Source organism: Cryptomeria japonica, chromosome 4 (genome assembly GCF_030272615.1).
Source record: "Cryptomeria japonica chromosome 4, Sugi_1.0, whole genome shotgun sequence".
NCBI classification, from domain to species: domain Eukaryota; kingdom Viridiplantae; phylum Streptophyta; class Pinopsida; order Cupressales; family Cupressaceae; genus Cryptomeria; species Cryptomeria japonica.
The window spans coordinates 195,656,427-195,673,228 of record NC_081408.1 but is presented as its reverse complement, the minus strand read 5'-3'; the positions used below and the strand labels follow the sequence as shown (position 1 = coordinate 195,673,228).

The following is a 16,802-nucleotide window of genomic DNA, read 5'->3' as shown; positions in this document are numbered from 1 at the left end:
TAAACATAAACAATATAAACATAAAAGTTTTATGATCATTATTTGAAATAAAATGCATGATATTAAATATGTATGATTATATACCATGAAGATACCTACTTACGAATTGCATCGAATGTACCCACAAAGTTGAAGCAAAATGGTGATGCAATAGTACTGTCCATCAAAAAGACCTACATTTTAAAGAATTGTTAAAACGAAATGCAATGCAAGATCGTTATGATCATTAGTTGAAATGAAATGCATGATAAAAAAAATTAAGAGATAATAAAGAGATGCTACTCAAGTGTGCTTGAAGGGTCATCTCTTTGCTTAAGAGTATCCAATATTGCTTCATGATCAACACTACTCATTGTCCATAGTTCTTTTGTCTTTGTTATTGCTTGATACTCCAACAACTTGACACGTGTAGCTATAATAAGGTGTGAATACATAAGAATGGTTTTGTCACAGGGGCGTCACTTAGTGAACTTGGGTTATAGCACGTGTGTTCATGGCATACTAAAGAATCCCCTATTTTCAAAAAATATTGCCCTCAACTTCATTTTTGTCACCCCCTCCCAATACACAAGGTGAATTAAAAGCCCCCCTATTTTCGCCAAATATTGTATTTTTTCATAGCCCGAATTTAAAAACCCTCTATTTTCATTGATAGGAAATATATTGTACCCTTATTTTGGGGATATTAAACCCCCCAATATGAATGCACGTGATATAATAGTGCCTAGCTAATGAAGCCCCCATGAGTTTTGTGTCTCTCGTAGTCTTCAAATGCAAGTATGCAATTATTTCTAATCTTGTATGTTCGTAACCAAGTTCCCGCAACAACAACTGAACCTATAGGATACATGAACCCATCATCATGCATCACCAATTGTGTTAGCTTTTGCTTTCCTTGTACACACCATTCCAACTAATAGTTTGATCTATCTTCATTCCCCTGCGATGCAGCCACTACAAAAACATGTCCTGGCTATAGAAGATCTCAAAGACAATCATACTCAATTGAAATTTCCATGTCATCATTTGGTATGGATATTGTTTGAGATAAAGGAGTTAGATATTGTGGAGTCCACGTATCCACCCACTTACTTGACTCGCACTCATCCCAATCACACTGAACACAACTCTGACAAAAAAAAGCCAAATCTCGTATCCAAATGGTCCATGTACTTGCATCTGAGCTACTAAATAAATGCATCTTTGAAGAATCTTTAATTGTTTGACAATCCAATCTATCTCCCAATGTGCCCTCCTCAACCAACCAAAATAATATGTGCACTGTTGAATCAAGTGTCCCTCCCTGTGACATTGTTGAACTACACCAATCAACAATAGAATGTGCATCAAAGAAATTTGCATCGGAAATCTTTAATTGCTCCTTAACCATAACTCTCTTCAAACATGCACCTACCCCATCATGCTCCCCCTTCCCATGCCCAGCTTCAAAAAAACTCCAAATTTGAGGTACACCCCTCTCTACATGCATTCTACTCAACCAATAAAACATATGAGCACTCTTGAATTGACCTAGATGCAGTTATCTAACCATATGAGATGTCGATCTATTGCAATACCTTTCTCCTACAAGAATTTTAAAAATTTCTCAAAACAATGTTGCACATACTTGGAGGAGTGAGATCTATCATCACTCACATAAAAATGATACTCCCTGATTACACCCTTGTCTACATGCATTATACTCAACCAATAAAACATATATGCATTTTTTAATTAACCCATGCAGTTATATGATCATATGAGATGTCGTTCTATTGCAATACCTTTCTCTTACAATAATTCAAAAAAACTCTCAAAACAATGTTGCACATACTCGAAGGAGTGAGATCTATCATCACTCATATAAAAACGATACCCCTTGATTATCTTCTTGTCCTCTTTTGTACTATCAGGGGCATGCCTATATGTTATATGAATAAAAATAGAAATCTAAATTGAATTGTAATACTGAGCCTGTACCTATTTTGTGGTTGCAATGTATAGTTTTCTAAAAAATCGACCTCTGATATAACAATGCCAATTGAGAAAGAGTTATTACACATCCTAAACTTCTAATCCAACCACTGAGACCTATGGGTATGCCTTGCATACTTGTAGAAAATATTTTCCAAATCTACAATAAAATCAGCAACATTGACTTCTCTGGAGACCAAATCGCATCTAGAACCTTCACCTCCACTCTTCAAAGTACATTTCACTGTCTCATATCTCTTTTTCTCAACAATATTCTTTCCAAATTCATGTTTGTTGCCCTCATGAAAACACAAAACAAACTTTGACAAGCCATCACATTTTGAGCACTTCTCATTTAAACAATCATTTCTATAGAAAAAGCATCCATCATCTTTAGGACACAAAAATAGATCTAGCAAGTCTCTTGATGATCTCGCAAATTGCATTGCACCGCACTCCTACAAAATTTCATTAGTATGTAACGTAGAATGAATATAGCATAAACGTTCATGGTACATTGAAAACTCCACATGCTATTTGCAACAACAGGTATTACAAATCTTAAAAGGTACATAATAAAATGTCTTCAAAGATTCAAAGGCCCTTTGCAATATTTGCAAAGTTGGATGTGTTTCACAAAAAAAATTGTACAATATTATTTGGCTTGATTCCAAGAAATGTTTAAGATGCGATATGTGGTTTCGATTGCCAATTCTTAACTTTAAAACATCCTTTACATTGGGTGATACTCTGGAGTTAGAATGCCAAAATTGTTGAATTTCCTCCTTCACATTGTCGATCAACTTCTTATCAACACGTGGAAGCCTCCCACCAAAATCCCATGTATCATTTTGAAGAGGATCATCAAGTCTTTTTGTTCTTGCAAGTGCTCTATCCAAACTTTTACAATTTATGTTCAAACCAACACAATTTTGTCTCATAAAGGGAGCCTTTCTCAAATGATGGCTTACTAAGGATGTTGTAATCACTCTTCAAGTAACACTCTTATCTTTTTCCTTTCTATTCTTTCCAATAGAGTTAAGAGAATTAAAAATATTTTTGACAATAATAGAATTTTTCTCCATCTTCTTGTTCATAGGAATCTTCAGTTTGGCTAGCAAGGGTCTCATCTTTTTCATCTTTAGCAATTGAACAAAAAGTTGGCATTGCTTGGTCAATGTCTTATTGCTAAATTATTGGTTGAAAAGTGGTGTAGCCCACAATCGAACGGTTCATTATAACCTCTTTCCTTCAAGATTGTCAATAATGTTCTCATCTATTTCAAGCAACCATTATGGGGTTCTTGAAGGTCTTGAATTTAGAATTTGTCATTCTTCCACGAGAGGGTCTTCATTTATCATGTAATTCAGTGTTACATAATTTTCACTTGATTGAACAATTCCACCTTTAATATCAAAAATTTCCCAAATTTTAACCTCCAATGTCAATTCCCAAATTTTCACCTTCATTGTCAATTCCCAAATTTTCACCTTCAATGTCAATTCCCACATTTTCACTTTAAATTCCCACATTTTCATTTCTAAATTCAATATCATGTTGAACATTTTCAATATCTATTTCAACATTGTCATTCCCAATTTGAATATCATGTTCAATATTTCCAATATCAATATTTACATTTTCATTTTCATTTTCAATAACTTCCACAACATTTTCAAATTCAATTTCCTCTTCACTTGAAGTAACATTTGCAAAGGCTTCACCAATATTTGGCATACCTTGGCTTCTCCTCCTATGACCTTATCTATCTATTCATCTATATACTTCAATTTGTTCATTTGAAATATTTCTTTTACGTTTTTTCTTTTGACGACTGCTGCTCCCCATTATACTTGATTCTCCCCATTATACTTGATTCTCTAAAATGATTGCCAATGACAAATTTGTCTAGAAGAATTTTTAAAAAGCAGAATTTTGTCACTGTATGTTTGAAAACCCATGTTTGTCACCTACAAAAAGGATGTAGGGATTGTTGGAATGCACAAAATGGCCCGCAATCCTATTTTGTGTGGTCCACATATCGGATATCCGATACCAAAACATATTTTTTTTATATGGACAGCAAATTTTTTGTTGGCACCCAACATTTGAATGTTGGTGCCCAAATGTAGAAGGATCAGATATCAAATAAATATTTGATATCTAAGTTTTCCCATATAGGAAAAGTGAGAGAGATAAGGGGGGAGATAGGGAGAGTTAATGAGAGAGAGAGAGAGAAGGGGAAAGGTATAGGAAGAGAGTGAGAGAGAGTGAGAGGGAGAGAAGGGGAAAGTGAGAGTGAGTATGTGTGTGTGTGTAAGAGAGAGAGAGAGAGAGAGAGAGAGAGAGAGAGAGAGAGAGAGAGAGAGAAGGGGGGAGATAAGGAGAGACAATGAGAGAGAGAGAAGGGAGGAGAGAGGGAGAGAGGGGAAAGGGAGAGGGAGAGGGAGAGTAAGTGTGTGAGAGAGAGAGACACACATAGACAGATAGACAGAGAGGGGGGGAGAGAGAGAGAGAGAGAGAGAGAGAGAGAGAGAGAGAGAGAGAGAGAGAGAGAGAGAAGGTGGGAGATAGGGAGAGAAGGGGAGAGAGAGAGAAGGGGGAGATAGGGAGAGAAGGGGAAAGAGAGATCTTTATCTTTCTTTCCCCTTCTCTCTCTCTCCCTTTCTCATTCTCTCCCTATCTCTCCCTCTCTCTCTCTCTTCCTATCCTAAACAAGGTATTGGATATCAGATATTATCTGATATCTTTTATTATTAATATATTTTAATATATATATATATATATTATAATATTAATATATAATATTTATTATATATTAATGTTATTAATAATATACTATATATTATTAATTATATTTATAATTAAAAATGATAAAAATCGAATATCGGATTAATATCTGATATTCGATTTCTCTGACAAAAAATTGAAACCTTCGTATTTGGCTCGGGATTGCATTGGGATTTGGCTAGGAAATGCCAAACTTGGAAAGTCAATAGAAAAAATACATTTTTGAGTGTTCCTTGCATTTCCAAACTTCACTTTGGTGGCTGACGACTTTTTTTAAACCAAAAGTGATAAAACAAAAAGGGATTTTTAAGGACATTCTCAGTTTTCCAACAATATAGGTTTTGTCTTATTTTGACTTTAATAAATAATTATTATTTCTAATTGAACTCTGTCTAAAGTCCCGATTGATAGGCTAATAGAAAAACATCTATAACTTTCAAACGCTATCGCATTTTTTGATTCCGAAATCTGCGTCACATTCTATGCTTCGCCTACTATAGGATAAAAAAAAATTCAATTTCATAAAGTTTTGACCAAGTTAAGGTGGTCAAACATACAAGTTTTTATATTTCTAAAAAGTTGTAGTAAAAAATTCATAATTAATTATTTACTTCAAAAAAATTACAAAAATATATGTGTCACATCTGGACACGAGTCTAGTACTTATATTTAAAATCTTAGAAAAAAATATTATGATTTGATTGTGGTTAGGGTGGTTAGGCAGACACCTACTTCTTATCTTTTTTTCTGAAATTTTAGCACTACTACATTGAAATTTCAAATTTTCGTCAAATCAATTTTTTTTTTCATAAAACAACTAGTAGCTTAGAAACTACATCCAATTTGCTACAGATTCTGTTCTTATATATTTTTAAAATAATGTCCATAACTTATTTAATTTTTTTTGTCAAGTTGCCTAACTTTGTTTTTCTGAAATTTCATTGTCACTTAAGGGCTTGTTTTGGCCCACCATGATTCTGCACATAACCACCTCTAATATGTAGGCTAGCCTTCTCCATTTGATGTGATCACTAATGAAAATCCTTTGACTTGCTTATAGATAAACTTATTGATTCTCAAGATTGACAATAGATAAGGAGTGTACACATGAGATTGATAGTAGTCAAGGAGCATACATTGGGGATTGATACTAGCCAAGGAGAATATTATGTCGAAGGACTATTAGCCATACCACTTAGACAACAAGATTGATTTCTCCAAGAGCATGTGGGCCTTGGGGTCAACAACATGCTAGTGATGGATGTCCTTGGTTTCTTAGTCGTTTGATGGACTACACAGAAGAGAATTTCTAATGAAGAATAGGTAGGTAACAGTTTGGACCAACCTCATAGTATAGTATTGACAAATATTAGTGTGGAAATGGCATACTTGACCTTTTTAAGATGAGGACGAACATTGGTTGTATTATGAGATATAATGAATCTTGTTCCCACTTGATCCTTGGTGCTGAAGACCAAGGAAATGAATGTGACCCATGATGTAGTGCGCAATGCACCAACATTCCATTTCTCAATAGGTCGGTGCCTACTTTATGTTTTAAGTGATTCATTATCTTTGTGAGGTTGGATTTGGGTAGTAGATCCAATCAATACTTCTCATCATAGTTTTTCCCTTCTAGGTTTCCACGTAAATTTGGTGTTTATATGTTTGAATGCATGTATGTTTTGTATTTTATATGTTGCTAGTAGATGTTTTAGTAGTGGATCTAGATGTGATGTTTGAAGAAATTATAATTAATAATTATGTTTAATCATGTCGAAATTGGCATATATTAATTCACCTCTCTCCCCAACCCTTTCCCCTTGCAATCCCTCACACCCCACCCCCTCCCCTATATATTGTGTGCCTTTCAACTAGTATCAAAGCCAAGTTCCTTGAAAGAAGGTTAATAGCTTGAGGTAGATCCAAGATGGCACACTTAGTAGCTCAAAAAGATTTGTCTTCAAATAAGGCACTACTCTTAGATGGAACCAATTATGCCTTTTGGATTTGAAAGCTCGTTGTTTGCATACACATGCTATTTCTGGGGAAATATGGGGGGATGCAACTAGTTTATCTAAATTTCATCATAAATTGCAAAAAAAGTGGTCTGATATGCATTATTTTCAATTACTCTCTGCAAATGCATTTATTATTGTTTTCAACTCTTCTTCTGTTAGGGATGAAGTTTTGAAATCTTCACATTACTGGTTTGGTAAAAATTTAGTGTTTGTTTCGGCTTGGAAACCATTTTATGTCCCTGCTTGGTCAAGCTTTAAATTAGTTCCTTTCTGGTTTGGCTTGCCCAAATTAACGTTTGAATTTATGGACCCAGAGGTTTTGGAACAAATTGGTAATACTTGTAGTTCTTTCTTATCATCAAGATTTGATTTTTTGGAGGGGGAGGTTTTGGTAAAAATCTGTGTCCTGACTAACCCTAATAATGTTTGCCCTCGGACCTGTATCATTAAATCTCATGAGGGTATCTGGAAACAACCAATTAATAAGTTGGAGAAAGACCTTGGTAAAACTTCCTTGCAATTGGATGCTCCTTTTCTTATGGATTTTTTGAAATCCTCTGTTCTGGATAAGGTAGAACATTGCTTGGGTAGTAACGATAATCCATTTCTAGATAAACTATTAGTTAATGGTTCCACTGGGAAACATCCTACTACTTTTGAGGCTAACCAGGCTATGAGGGATGTTGGGAAGCGAGAGGTTTATGTTGTGTCTCATGATCCAAAGTCTGCAGGGTTATTTACAAGTAAGGATAAGACAGTAGCTCACCAGAATATTGTGGTTTTAGGGGACAACAATATGGATGATCTGCTTCCAAATCTCACTACCTCAAATTCCTTGGATAAGTCACTAAATGATGGTGGTGGGAATCATGTTTGTCCTGTGAAGTCAAAAGAATACTTATAAAGTTGTCAGGGTATTCGTCAGATTTTTGCGAAGAATGATGGGGTTGTCTCAGAGTCTAATGTTGGGGTTTCTTCTCTAGGGTTTCCTGATGATGCTATCCTTGCTCAACAAGTCAAAGAATTGGTGTCTAATTCTTCGCAGCATGTTGATGTGGATGTGGGTAATAACGCTACCTTAGGAAATAATATTCAATTGGGGGACATTCCTGTTATTGTGCCAAATGAAAATCTGGTTCACCAAGTAAATGATCTTTTTAAAGATCATGAGCATCAGATGGATGAGGACATTATGAATAGGGTTATCTGTTCCATTGAGAATGACTTGGGGGGAATTAAATCGACCCTTCCTATTTCTGCATCTGCTAACCCTTTTGAGGTTTTGGCCTCATTAGAAGTGGGCATCATAGATAATTTAGTCATGACTTCTCCTAAGTCAAGTAAGAGTTTACCAATTGTTCAAACTACTCTAATTAGGGCTTCATCTGTGGTTTCTCCTGGTAGGGGTAGGCCTCCAAAGAATCGAAAGACTCAATTGGAAATTGATGTTGGGATTCAGCAAACTTTGTCTCTTTCTCCTGGTGTTGGGAAAGGGAACAATTCTGTTTCTCTTGGTGACGCTATGAAAGGAAGTGGTACTCCTAAGGGTAAGAGGAGTAAGAGGTCTATTATCAGTCCTCCTGTGACTAGGTCGGGGGTTGTGAAGCGTAATCTTCAAAGTAGTTTTGGAAAAGGGAAGTCTTTTCCGTCTGAAGGAAAGAGGGGAGCCTCGGTCTCCCCTCGAGAGCTATGAGAATTATATCTTGGAATGTTAGGGGCTTAAATGCCCCTAACAAGAGGCGCTTAATTAAGTCCCAGATGGAATTAGTTAAGTGTGATATTTTCATGTGGCAAGAGACAAAATTGTCAAAGGAGTCTACTGATTTGGTTTTTTCTTCTTGGAGAAAGTGGGAATTCCTCTCCTCTCCAACTTGTGGTGCGTAAGGGGGTTTGGCATTGCTTTGGAATAACTATAACATTGAGGTTGAGCTAGTTGCTTCTACTGTAAACTGGATGTTGGCCTTAGTTAAAAGCAATCTTTTGAAGGTTAAGTTTTGGCTTTTTAATATTTATGCTCCTTCTGGTATTCAAAGGAAGACTAAATTATGGGGAGATCTTAAGAGAATTTCCTCCCCTTTAAGGCATGGTACCTTCATAATCTTTGGGGGGGATTTTAATGCTATCATTGACTTGGGAGAAAAGAAAGGAGGTATTCTTCCTAATAAAAAAAATATGGAAGACTTTGGGATGTTCATTAAGGACATGGGTCTTTTTGATTGTCAGTTTCAGAATGGGATTTTCACATGGACAAATATGTGAAGATATTTTTCTCAGATTGCAGAAAGGTTACATCGGTTTTTGTTATCAGATATTTGGATTGATTCAGAGTTTGAATTTTTTTCCTCTATTCTTCCAGTTTCGGGGTTAGATCATTTTCCAATTTCCCTATCAATTCTGGAAGATAAAGCTCCTTTTAAGTCACCCTTTAAATTTGAACCTATGTGGTTTAGAGATTCTTCCTTTTGCCTTTGCTCAAAAAATGGTGGAGTTCTTCTCCTTATTGGTCTGGATCCCGAATGTTTCAGATTGCTAAGAAGTTGAGATTTTGAAATTTAATATTAGAGAATGGAATATCTTTCATTTTAATAACATCTTTCAAGAAAAACAGAGGATTCAAGATATGATTGAACGTCTTAATTCACATGTGATTCAACATGGTATGGTGCCTCTTGTTTTTGATGAACTAAAATTGCTAAAAGTAGAGCTTGAAGAAGTTTTGTCCAGAGAAGAAATCTATTGGAGACAGAAATCAAGGGAGATTTGGCTTTTAGATGGTGATAGAAATACAAAAAAAATTCACTCTTCAACAAAAATTAAGAGAAATAAAAATAGGATATCTTGTATTGAGTGTCCAAATGGCACACTTTAACAGAACAGGAGGATATTGCTTCAGAGGCAGTTAGGTTTTTTAAGTCACTATTGTCTTCGGAGCATGGAGATCTTCATAATAACATTTCTTCTAATATTCCTTATTTGGTATCTTTGAAAGATAATAAAATGTTGATGTCTCCTTTTTCTTTGGATGAAGTTAGGAATGATGTTTTTGCAATGAACCCTGATAAGGCTCCAAGACTGGATGGCTTTACTCCTTTATTTTTTCAGAAATGCTCGGATTTTGTGGGAAATGATGTTTTATTGGCCCTTGAGGAAGCTAGAAGGAATAGGTTTGTTTTGAAAGAGCTTAATAATACAATGATTGCAATTATTCATAAAAAAGAGGATACCAAGACATTTGTTGATTTCCGCCCTATTGCTTTATGTAATACTTTGTACAAGATTTTTACCAAGGCTATTTCTTTAAGGTTGGCTAAAATTTTACCTAAGATGATCTCTTTAGAACAAGGTGGTTTTGTTCCAGGAAGGGAGACGACAGAGGGAGCTATAGTGGCACATGAGGTTTTGCATTCTATTTCTACTGAGAGAATCTCGTCCATGATCCTCAAATTAGATATGATGAAAGCATATGATAGAGTAGAATGGGGGGCGTTGTGTGTTGTTCTACTTAAATTGGGTTTTTCCAAGGCATGGGTCAAATGGATTCATGCTTGTATTTCTTCTGCAAGGTTCTCGGTTCTAATTAATGGCTCCCCTTGTGGTTTTTTCTCCTCTTCTAGGGGTTTGAGGCAGGGGGATCCCCTGTCTCCTTTCTTGTTCATTCTTCTAGCTGAAACGTTCAGTTGGGCTATAAGAGCCGCTAAGTTGGGAGGGCTTTGGAAGGGAATTAGGATTCAGAATGTTCCACAAAGCATTTCGCATTGCTTGTTTGCAGATGATACCTTGTTATTTGGTCAGGCCTCTTTGGGTGAGGCAAGAGTGATAAAGGGGATAATACAGAATTATGCATCCTTTTCTGGTCAGAGAATCAATGTTGATAAGTCAAAGATTTTTTTCCTTCATGCTTCACAATTGGTTCAAGATAGATTGAAGATTTTTTTGGGATTTGCATCTGGAAATCTTCCTTGTTCTTATCTTGGTATACCTTTCTTCATTAAGCAGGATAGAGTTGAGTTTTGGGATAAGATCATTTCAGTTATCTCTAGAAGGATCCTATCCTGGAATCATAGATGGTTATCTTTGGCTGGTAAGATTGTTCTTATTAAGTCTGTCCTAAATGTTGTTCCTATTTATCTCATGTCTGTTTTGCAGTCTCTGAAAGTGGCTCTTGTTAGTTTGCAAGATACTCTTAGGTCCTTCCTTTGGAGTAATAATAAAGATGGTAAGAAGAAACTCCCTTTGGTAGCATGGGATAAAGTTTGTTTGCCTAAAAACCTTGGGGGCACAGGCATTAGGAGTTTGGAAAGTCAGAATTTAGCCTTAGGTGCTAAGTTGGTTTGGAAATTGTATGAGAGACCATTCTCCTTTTGGGCACAAATTATGTTTGCTAAATATTTAAATAACGGACCAAGAGAATATGTTTTTCAAGTTTCTAATTTACCGTCTGGTTTAGCTATTTGGAATTTTCTATGTAAATGTAGATCAGTGATTTTGCCTCATCTCTCATGGATTGTTCATAATGGTAGAAAGGCCAGGTTTTGGGATGAAGTTTGGAATGGACATCCCCCTTTGGTGAACTCGAGGGATTGGTCTCCTTTAATTTCCACTCTTTCTTCCCTTTGGGGTGTCTTTGTGGCTGATTATTTTGAAATTGAGTATAGTGGGAATCTTAAGGTGGCAAAATGGAAATCAATTGAGTTTTTAGATATTGATCAAAATGTGAAATTGGAATATGAAAAGATGTTGGCGGAGAGAGTAATAATTCTTTCTGATGCTGACGATGAGCTTATCTGGACAAGGAATATCTCTGGTAAGTACACAGTTAAGGATGGCTATAATTCTCTCTTGGCCATATGAAAAGATTTATCTACTTGGCCATACAAGTTGTTTTGGCATATGGCTTGCCTCCCAAAGGCTGGTGTTTTTGCTTGGTTAGCAGTGCAGGACAGGGTCCTTACAGGAATGAGGTTGGATAGGTTGGGTATTACTGTAGTATTTTCTTGTGTCTTTTGTAATAAAAATTTAGAATCCTCTACACACTTGTTTCTTCACTGTGATTTTGCCTATGCTTGCTGGCAGTGGTTTTTTGAAAAGCTTAATATTTCCTTTGTTATTGATAAGAATCTCCTTTCCCACTTTAGAGGCCTCTCCTGTTTGCCTCATCTTTCTATGCATGTCTTTGGATTATTTCTCCATCTATTGTGATTTGGAATATTTGGTTAGAGCGTAATAATAGGATTTTTAAACAAACAAGTTCTTCCTTGGCTGAGGTTTTATTGAGGATTGAATCTTCCATCTCTGAAGTTGCTTTGTCTTTTATCTATAAGAATTTGGAAACCCTTGCCTCTTTTTCTCATTGGGATGGTAGGGTAACTCGATTTTGGAGAATGTTATCAGTCTTACCTTCTCGTGGATCTATTTTAAATAAGACTAATGCTATAAGTAAGAGAAATTTTTCTTGCTGGAAACCTCCTCCACAAGGGCACTTTAAATTGAATTTTGATGGTGCTTCTCATGGGAACCCTGGCCTGGCAGGGGTAGGTATGGTAATTTATGATCATAAGGTAAAATTTATCAGGCTCGTTGTCATGCGATTGGTTTCAAGTCTAACAATTGTGCAGAATTCTTTGCTTTGTCTTTTGGTTTGGATATGGCTATATCTTTGGGAATTAAGGACTTGATAATTGAGGGTGATTCTATGGTTATTATTCAAAGTGTCATGAAAAAGAAGTCGAATTGTTGGCAATTACAATATATACTTGATCATATTTTGCAAAAATTAGACTTTTTTTTATTCCTTCTTGATTTCTCACTGTTATAGGGAAGTGAATAAGATTGCAGATTTCTTGGCTAATTTAGCCATTGACAGTGATGCTAATATGCGGGAGGTAAGTGTGGATGAGATCCCTTCCTCGGTTTTGGAATTTTTGAAGTAAAGAAGGGCATAGTTGTTGTCTTCATCAACCTCCTTATTTGGTGTGGATTTTCTTTGGTGTGGGTTCTGCTATGCTTGATCACAATGTTTATTTTGACAGGGTGTCTGATTATGGTTTCATTTCTGCTATGTGGTATCATTCTAACTAGTGGTTGGAGAATTGTGTTTCATAGACAGGGGTGGTTCAGACTGGTGTTTTTTGGCAGCAATGGATATGCGTCCTTTAGTGATCATACTTTAATCTTCCTTCTATATGCTTCTATTGGCGGCTTCCTTTATATCTAATGCGGCTTATGTAATTGGGATGAGTTTTTTGATGTACTATGCCAATGTGCATTTGGTATTGGGTAGAATAGGCTTGTGTTACTTAAGCAACACTAAAGGGTTTTCTTATTGGTTCTTTCCCTTCAGTGCTTTTTGAACCAGACACTGTAAAAAAACTTTTAAAATTTAATATAGTTCAGTGGTTCTATCCACTTTTATCAAATAAAAAATAAAAAAATTATTACACAATTTAACACCTTTATTTATTTATTTTAAAATCATATAACCGTTATCAAATCTTTTAAAATTATGAAAACAATAATATTAATCGAAAATTAAAACAAATAAATTATAATATAAAAAATAATGAGCCTGATCAAAAACTACATAGTTGAATCCTAGTAGCAATATCATAATTTGACTTGCTGTGAAAAATAACTTCTACTTATCTATTAAAATAAATTTATAAATTAAATATTTAAAAAAATAATTAAAATTAAATAGATACAACTAAACTAACATGTAAACAAATCTCACAAAATCAAATATCTTATTGAACCTATTTAACAAAATACAATGCCACATTAAAATAAAAATTAAAAACATAAAAAATACAACATTCCAATATTTCTTCAAACTAGTATAAATTTCAAAATAACACGGAACTGGGTTATAGCATGTGTGTTCAACCCCCTATTTTCACTGATAGGCAATATATTGTACCCTCATTTTTGAGATATTAAACCCCCCAATATGAATGCGAGCCCCCATGCAAAATAATGATATCAACTTGATATCATTGAAGTTGACCCTCCTTAATAATGATATCAACTTGATATCATTGAAGTTTTCCAATTCCCACAAACTCTGTTGTCTCATCTAGTTGCCTGTACATACAAATAAATCAATGTTAAATATTGAAGATTAAAAACTTATAATCTTAAGTCAATTTATTTTTTTTAAATTAGTAATCTTGATAATAATAATTAAAGAAATTAGAGCCCTGTGAAAAATCATTTAAATTTTTATTACTAATGATTGTATACAGGTGATTACATATCTTATAGTTTAAGTTTCCATATTTATTAGTAATTTTTTTATTTAAATTTATATTTTGTATGAATTCATATTCAAAATTCAGCATTAATCTATTATAATTTTATAAATCAATTGTTACTGTATTTTACATTTCTTTTATATAATTCTATATATTAAATAAAATCAGAATAAAATGTCTATTAATTTATCTTTAAAAAATATTTGGAATTACAAAATTTAAATTAATAATAAAAAATTTATATACTAAAAAATGATCTTACTTTCTCATTCCATTGACAAGTTCAAGATTGAAAACCTCATCCTTATTGCCCCACAAGAACAGAATTTTCTGCACATAATCAAAACACCCACAATTTTGGTCAGTTTCTTGGTTTTTTAATAAACAGACAAAATCACTCATATTTATCACTAGTATTTATTACTGAATGTAATCTGAACATCGAACAATAAAAACATACACAATATAAACCAGAAACTTTAATATCTTAATAGTTAGGTGTATTTATCACCCAATCATGCTAAAAAGAGAATAAAAACATTACCAATCTGTATCATAATTAAGGTCTTAATGAAACAGGGGAAAAAGAGTGAATTTACAGAGAGTGCTACAGTTTTGACAACCTGGTTAAGAGATGGAACTTGGGCTACTTTGTTACTTTCACCCAAAGCAGCTAGAAGCTCTCCTCTCTCTTCCCTGTTATTGAACATAATCTGCATCCAACTTCATATCATTTAAGAAACCCATCTATCTGATTAAGAAAAGAAAAGAGGACCAAAATCACACCCCAATGCCATTGGGAGGAGCAATGAAAAATCAATTTAAACCAGATTCCCTCAGAGAAAATGAGTAGCCCAAAATCCAAGAAACTATCCTGGATAGAAAAATAGTGCAGGACAAGAAGGGCAGCATAAGGGGTGCAAGCTCCTGATTAGAAGAACATACTTTAAGCAAGTAGGTGCATTATAAATAAATCCTACAATCATTTAAACAAGCAGATAGACTGCTGAATAATTTAGCTGCTCTTGTATTTGGTTGTGTGTATTTTTTTGCATCTACATCTCAGGTCACATTTTATGATCTATCATGAGGATGTTAGAGAGTGCAAGATGTGTGTTTCAGATCACATTCTATGATCTATCATTAAGATGCTAGAGAGTGCAAGGAGATACATGAGCATCTTAATGATAGATCACGGAACGTGATCCAAAACTTTGCTGGAAAAAATACACATGATCTATCTCCTCATACTCTCTATCATTCTAATGATAGACTATAGAATGTGATCCAAAACGTTGATAAAAAACATAAACAGTCAAATTCAAAAGCAACTAAATGATATATTAATAGATTCTAAAAATCTTCTTTTCTGTGCATACTCAGGGACATGGTTTCAGATTTTCTGTCTTTAGGTCCTCTGGACCTTTTGGAAATCTGGGATTTAATGCTGTAAACTTTCATTTGAATCAATATATTAATCTGACTATACCTTTTATCGATAAAAAAAAAAAAAGAGATAAAATTAATAAATACACTATTAACAAATTATATATAAGATTATGGCCTGAGAATGTTAAATGTCATCTTCCCTTCTCAGAAGAATGATATGTTAAGATTAAATTATTTACCTCTAGAAAATCTCTGAAGAGAAATTCTGAGAGCCAGATTTTCTTGTAAAACCCCACAGAAAACAACGCTTTAAGGCCTTTAACCGTGGTGGGAAGCAGAAGCTCTGCAAAACTTGAAAATCCAAGCCTGTTGAGAGAAGTCTGGCTAATTGAATCAGTCATGGCAATCACAGAGCCACTGACCACTAGACAGGTAACAAGTTCTGGATACATTTCTGCCATTGTAAAAGCCACCATTCCTCCATAGCTAAGACCCACCATGGCGCATTTCTCCACTTTCAACTTTTTCAACAACGTCATCAAACATTCTGCCTGAAAGGTCTCAGACCTTTGCCGACTCACAGTTACAGACTTCCCAAAAAAGAGCAAGTCAGGTACGTAAATAGAGTACTCCTTGCTCAGTTTACTGATCTGAAACTGCCATGTCACTCCTCCCTCTGCTGCAAACCCATGTACCAAAACCAATGGAGGCCTTGTGCTAATTTTTATAGGTGCCCAGCAGCTCATGGTGGTTCCTTCTTCAATTTCAATTAGCTTTTGTTCCACACCAGCCCATTTTAATATCTTTGTCAGTAGGGGCTTCTGTAATTCCACAAAATTTATTCCCCATAATGGCATTGTTAATATATATATACTCACAAATTTCTGTCTCTGAAGACAAAATTGTTTACAGAGTCAAGTGATCTCAAGCAATGAACAAGCTCTACAGAACTGAAAATTTCTTATTTCAATTCAAATGTCACTGAAGCCCCTGAAACTTGACCACTAAATTTGCTATTCTTTACAAATTTGTCCAAGCTTGACATGTGTTTAGATCTCAGCCAAATTTTAAAAATATCTGCAATAGCCAAACATTTGCAGCCATAACCCAACACATAAAATCTCAAACCAAGAGAGTCAAGTTGGGAAATAATTGGACATAATGATGTTAGTCAACTAAGCATGGAAAATTTGACATATGTTTGTAGGACTATTATATCCTTGATTAATATTGTGTGTTGGAAATTATACAAAGGTAAGTTATATTTGACCCTCAAATGGAAATCTTGGATGTTACAAGTGGGTAGTAAAGTTCATGGAGTTCAGTATATATATTTATAACTAAAATTCAAGATTTAATAATGACATCATAATACGAT

At 34.6% G+C, this 16,802-nt stretch overlaps 1 protein-coding gene across 1 annotated transcript; it reads right to left on the bottom strand.

Moving 5' to 3' along the window:
* Nucleotides 1-14,293: 14,293 nt before the first annotated feature.
* Nucleotides 14,294-16,557, bottom strand: LOC131076278 (uncharacterized). Its single transcript, XM_058013392.2, has 3 exons — nucleotides 15,664-16,557; nucleotides 14,659-14,748; nucleotides 14,294-14,365 (listed from the first exon to the last, which is right to left on the bottom strand). Exons 1-3 carry the CDS (start codon nucleotides 16,279-16,281, stop codon nucleotides 14,294-14,296), a joined length of 780 nt encoding a protein of 259 aa, XP_057869375.2. The 5' UTR covers nucleotides 16,282-16,557.
* Nucleotides 16,558-16,802: the final 245 nt, after the last annotated feature.

Bases quoted from the DNA above. Each gene is read 5' to 3' on its own strand.
- LOC131076278 (XM_058013392.2), bottom strand. From the start codon at position 16,281: ATGCCATTATGGGGAATAAATTTTGTGGAATTACAGAAGCCCCTACTG. The intron at 14,749-15,663 runs GTAAATAATTTA...AGTTGGATGCAG, and splicing joins TCTTCAGAGATTTTCTAGAG to ATTATGTTCAATAACAGGGA. The intron at 14,366-14,658 runs GTTGTCAAAACT...GATTATGTGCAG, and splicing joins AAGTTCCATCTCTTAACCAG to AAAATTCTGTTCTTGTGGGG.